This window comes from Histoplasma capsulatum, genomic scaffold (assembly GCF_000149585.1).
Source record: "Histoplasma capsulatum NAm1 scaffold_11 genomic scaffold, whole genome shotgun sequence".
Classification (NCBI taxonomy): Eukaryota; Fungi; Ascomycota; class Eurotiomycetes; order Onygenales; family Ajellomycetaceae; genus Histoplasma; species Histoplasma mississippiense.
This window is the reverse complement of record NW_001813972.1, coordinates 922456-927885: the sequence shown is the minus strand read 5'-3', so window position 1 is coordinate 927885 and position 5430 is coordinate 922456. Positions and strand designations below refer to the sequence as shown.

The following is a 5430-nucleotide window of genomic DNA, read 5'->3' as shown; positions in this document are numbered from 1 at the left end:
TAGCCCTGACTTGCCTGTTGAGAGAATCCCACAATATTCACCTCCTCAAAGTCTTCTACTCTCTGTCTTTCTCTCTCCAGCACCACATTTCATCATCCATGTGAGTATATGCTTCGTACGAAGCTTCGGTAAGTCGATTCCATCAAGGAGGCTGCATACTAATTGGTATCGTACGATATATAGGGCGCTTTCGTTTGTTGGTGATCTCTCTGGCCCTCAGGGCTCCTACCGTACCCTCTTTGTTGCTGGTCAGCAACTCTCGCCCTTTGCTCATAGTCCACAGGCTAGAGTGGTTCTGGCCCTTCAAGGGCAGGATGTTCTCTTCGTACGCGGCAGTATGACAGAATATCAGGTCCTGAGCCACCGGCCTTCGTACATAAATGCCATCCTCATCCAGTCAAGGGGGCGGCCAGAGGTGCAGGCCTGCTTTGCTTGCTGTGGCAATCCAGGTCTCCGTCCGTTCCCTCAGTGCCGCCGCTTACCAGGGCACTTTGGAGGAGCATGTGGCAACTGCAAATGGCGTGATCACGCCAGCCGCTGCTCTGTACGAGATGGTGAGGATGTGGTGGAGGTGATAGAGATACCTGATACAGATGATGAGAGTGGCAGCGGTAGGCGACACCTGAGGACCATCACAGATGGCTCTACACCTTCTTTTGCCATCTTGATAGAATAGGTACGCATGATGTTTCTTTTCTTCTCTTGCTTTCGTCTCTCAGTGGGGCTAGGTATGTATGATTTCTATTCCTCCAGTCGTACGGAGCCTGTGTACGACACCTAGGCAAGGCTTGCACCTCTACGTTGGTGTCTAGGACTAGTAGTCGTACATCGGACGGCGAAGCCAAGCAAGCCAGTATATAGTTCAGGGCAATAAACTTTTATATCACGTGCACTAGTGATCAAGAATGTGGTGTGATCAAGTAACTGGTAAACTACGTTAGTTAAAAGGAAACTCGAAACCCCATCTCGATTCATCAGTTTTACTCGCACGTCGATCTACGGATTATCGCAACAAATATCAACTGTATTTCTGTATATTTTCATCATTCATTCCAGCATGTCAAGATACATCCAGTCCTTCACCTCGATTCCAAAGGAGTTGTTCCGTTTGAACAATGGAGCTGCCATCCGTCTTCGGGCTCGCCCAGGGCCTCTGAGGCCGCAAGGGAGCTTTGATCTGTTAACCGAGGCAGGCAAAGTCAAACCCAAAGCGCTCGCTCCAGCTTCATATGAGGGTGAGAACTAATAATCAACGGTATTCATGTGTAGTGCTAAATACAATTTCATAGCCCCAAACTGAGCCTCGCTGCGCCCTAACACATCAAAACAGCATGACCTTGTCAAAACCTTCCGGGGTGCATCGGTGTGCATCTACTCGGTCCCTGCAGGTTCGTCAGCTACTATATCATCCATAGAGCAAGCTCTTAAAAAAACTAGGAACCCAACTTCCAGACGACCTTATCCTCATCCACGAGTTCGGTGATCATTATTCGGCTGCAGGCAAAAAAGGAAATGTCCGTCGAGGGTAAGGAAATTCTCCACTTGAATGCGTAGCGAAGTCGCTCACCGTTTTGCAGAGTTGAATACCAAGATCACAACCTTCCTGGAGACGGAAGGAGAATGTTTGACCAAAGAACAATGGCTGCAGCGATATCCCCAGCCGACAGAGAGCCAGTAGCTTAGGGGCCAAAACCTTTTCCTTTCCTTTTCCTTTTCTGTTTTCGTGGCCTTTAGTTGTGTATCTACGTCTGCAAATTAAACTTTTATCGGTTGGACTGTTCTTGGTGAAAACTTCAATTGTCTGTCAGTACCGCGTAGGCTTTGCATTCGATGGTAAGACTAGTTGAGGTAGACACGTTTTATTACCGACTTGGTTAGCGCAATCATGTGATGAAATTGACCAAAAATGAGCGCTTCCATTTTCAAAATTTTCACATTAGGCGGCTATATATTGAAGCCGGTATGCATTGACAGCCGCGGAATCGATAAGCCAGTAGAGAATAGGAAGCCAGGTTCGATAGGTGACTCTATGGCTAGTATATGCTGCCCGGTATTGATTTGCTAGGTCTACCCCATTCATATTATGATTATAATCATCTATAATCAATGGGATTTTCAGCTTCTTTTGTGGTTGACCTTCAAAGACTTTTCTAACAATATTGGCATTGGTTGAGAGTTCCCCTGGGCATTTACGAGTACGTTCAATAACTGCGTCCAATGAATGAATCGTAGTTAGTGCCAATACCATATTATTATCTTGCCAGGCAAGACAGAGAACATTCTCTTTTTCAATGGCATGCAGGGTATTCCAGGGTATGGAATTTGAATGCTCTCGAAGCTCGCCTAGTACTGCTGGAACCTGGTTTGGACGAGTGGTTCCACATGCTCCATACCCCTGTTGACGTAGTTCTTTGAATAGAGGAACTGATGTAAAGTAGTTATCCATATAAATTGAATAGGATGTGACCGGCTGTGCGATAGAGATTTGATTAGGGGTGGCATTCGGCGTGGCATTCGGGGGGTTGATATTCGGCGTGGTATTCGGGTTGATATTAGGGCCGATATTAGGGGTGATATTAGGGGTGATATTAGGGTCGGTATTAGGGGTGGCATCCGGCGTGGCATTCGGCGTGGCATTCGGCGTATTCGGCGTGGATACCGTAGGAAGCCGGTTCACCAGATTCACCACCATAGATCCGGTTTTTGTTAATGTAGGGAATTGAAACATAGGCATTATACCCTGCCGGCGGCTAGACCAGAAAAAAGTCCATAAATAGCCATGTTCTGCTAGGCCAAATATCTTATATCCCCGAGGAATTGGTTTATTAGGCATCTTGTATGTATGTTGACTCCGTCCAAAGCATTTAACCATAATCTCATCAATAGAAATCTTGGAGCCAGGGGTGTAGTATTTTCGGCATGCCATATGGAACTCAGTAGCCAACGGCTCTACCTTATACCACCAATCATCCCTATTTTTGGCCCCCGGGCGGCGGGCTTCACGGGGGTTAGATATATGGATATATCGTTTAAGCTGTTTAAAACGCGTATGGGTCATATAGGATTGAACAGAATGAATAGGGCCCTGTTTCAGATCATTCCGCCAGTATAGATCAGTTCGATGGGATTTATGAACCCCCATATAGAGAAGAATGCCTATAAAGACCTTTATCTCCGCTGGATTGGTATTTTTCCATGAATATTGTTGAATAGAAGGCTTTGAGGATATAGAAATTTCAGAAATCTCTATATCTTGAGCTTCCTCATCCTCCTCTATTTCTGAAAGCTCTGGAGCTTCATCATCAGTATCTCTAGCATCTTTCTTTAGTTTTGCATAGAGATTAGTAGAATCACTGATATTTTGAAGGCTTTCCTCAGAGAAGAATAGAGTAAATAAAGCATAATGACTGCTAATATTGATATTCGCTGGAATATTAAGAATTGGATCTCGTGAGGCAGGCAGTATTGGATGGAATTTCACTGATTCTAGAGGTGGAAGTTCTGCAATAACCTCTTCAATAGGCCGTTTTCGTTTTCTTGACATTTTTGTATGAACTAGAGAATAAATTAGTTAGCTAGGTCATTTGAATTGATTAATATAACAAAATTACCATTGGATTTAGTAGGTTTCTCAGTGGATTCCACGTTCGCAGGTTGAGGGGGTTCCATATTCGCGAGGGGGGGGTGGGGGGGGGTGTTCCATATATTCCTGAGTAGGGGTTCTTTATATTCGCGGATAGGGGGTTCAAACGCGTTGGATTCTCAACGCGTTGTTGAGATCTACATGGGATTGTTCATCAGTAGACCTGAATGACCAATTATCATTCATATAAAATTATATGGGATTCTATTGGTTATGCCCAGGGCGCCGGTGCAGAATTCCATACACTAATTGAAACCACGCTAATTTTGCAAAAACCTACCCACGAGGGGATATATGAAGCAGCAAGGGATTCCGGCAAAGGATCTTCCTTCTCATATAAGCTTTCATGAGAAGCTTTATCAACAGCTCTTTGAATTTGCACCTAAGATTCATGATAATCTTCCTATCGAACGATCAAATCCTGATCTAAATCATCAACGAATTCCTCTTTCAAAACAGCGTGTTTGTGCCTGGTGTCAGTATAAACGAAAGATTGGCCAGCAGGAAGGTAAACAGGCAGGGAGATCAAATTCTGGTTGTTCAGGATGTCAAAATACCCCCTTATGTTTGAAAACTCGATGTTGGGCGGAATTTCATAATATATCCTAATATAGATATATTGGCGCGGATCCTTAATTAGGGTTTATATATTACACTAATACCAACAAATACTCAAAAATACACTGATTATTCAATGGGATCTCGTATAATATACACTAATGAAACCACGCTAATTTTGCAAAAACCTACCCACGAGGGGATAACTGTCTATTTTGATAAATATGTCAATTTTCAAGAGCATCAGTCGTGCTACTATGATTGGCAGCCTTGCTGCATTAAGTTGTGCTCCTGCAATTCGTCGCCGTCTTTCAATTGTATCTATTCACTCTATCTTTCCAGCGACATTATATCGATTCCAACTCCAACGCGAATCCGGACTCTACGATAAGAGGCTGCAGGCATATGATGCAGAAGTTGAGGACGCTCTGGAGATCGCAGATGATGGAATGGTTTATCCAGGAATTACCAATACAGGTATGGCATGTTTGCAATTATTGCCGTTCATTGCTCAAAATTGTCAGTTTCGAATGGAGCCCTCTTCATGCCAAATACACACTTCATGCAAGAATTAAGTCGGATGTCCTACGACTACCATATGGACGCCGCGGAAGGTGGCCAACACTCCGCTGATCTACACTACTTATGTATACCAAAAGGCAAGACACCTGATGTTCGGTAAGAGCAAGAATAAATCTAACATCACTCCTAGGGACTTGTATTCCCGATGCTTTGACACTCTTGCGTGAACGGGGTTCTCGATTTTCCCTTCAGCCCTCATACCCTATGTCTGTGAACGGTACGAACACCTTCGACAACGTCCTCATCTATTGACTAATTCCTATAGCGTTAAATAAAAATTTGACTGAGTTTTACTCCAAATACGGTATCGTGACTGCTGCAGGGGAATGGATGGAAAGGAATCCGTACAGTGAAGCGTTCGACGACAATTCGACAGACTGGATACATCGCTAAGCCTGTCGTAGCGTCCTGCGCCAGGGTCAAGCCCCGCTGCTATTCATTATTCATGCGCGCATGGAGGTGCTCGTCCCCAAGAGCTCTGCAGTGGACGGAATATTTCCGGTGTTTGGGGTACTGAGAATGGGATCTCTGTGTTGTACATAATGTTATCAATAGACTGAACCTCATATTGTGGAAGCGTATATGAGAAGCTCCTGCAACCAAGCAGTAACGAATTGCTGTGTATATTCAGGGACTTTTTTCTACAG

At 44.5% G+C, this 5430-nt stretch overlaps 3 protein-coding genes across 3 annotated transcripts in view; 2 read left to right on the top strand and 1 right to left on the bottom strand.

The window, feature by feature from the left end:
- Nucleotides 1-676, top strand: part of HCAG_08527 (predicted protein) — a gene marked incomplete at both ends in the record, with an annotated part of 3267 nt that extends 2591 nt beyond the window's left edge. Inside the window, 2 exons of the mRNA XM_001536695.1 lie at nucleotides 81-100; nucleotides 184-676. Coding sequence (XP_001536745.1) covers nucleotides 81-100; nucleotides 184-676 — 513 coding nt within the window. The remainder of the gene's footprint in view (nucleotides 1-80; nucleotides 101-183) is intronic.
- A 1260-nt stretch (nucleotides 677-1936) lies between these two features.
- HCAG_08526 (predicted protein) lies at nucleotides 1937-3669 on the bottom strand (the record flags this gene model as incomplete). Its single annotated transcript, XM_001536694.1, has 2 exons — nucleotides 1937-3555; nucleotides 3612-3669. The coding sequence occupies 2 exons, from the start codon at nucleotides 3667-3669 to the stop codon at nucleotides 1937-1939; spliced, it is 1677 nt and encodes a 558-aa protein (XP_001536744.1).
- Nucleotides 3670-4425: 756 nt separating this feature from the next.
- HCAG_08525 (predicted protein) lies at nucleotides 4426-4950 on the top strand (the record flags this gene model as incomplete). Its single annotated transcript, XM_001536693.1, has 3 exons — nucleotides 4426-4678; nucleotides 4726-4879; nucleotides 4914-4950. 3 exons carry the CDS (start codon nucleotides 4426-4428, stop codon nucleotides 4948-4950), a joined length of 444 nt encoding a protein of 147 aa, XP_001536743.1.
- Between the last annotated feature and the right edge of the window lie 480 nt (nucleotides 4951-5430).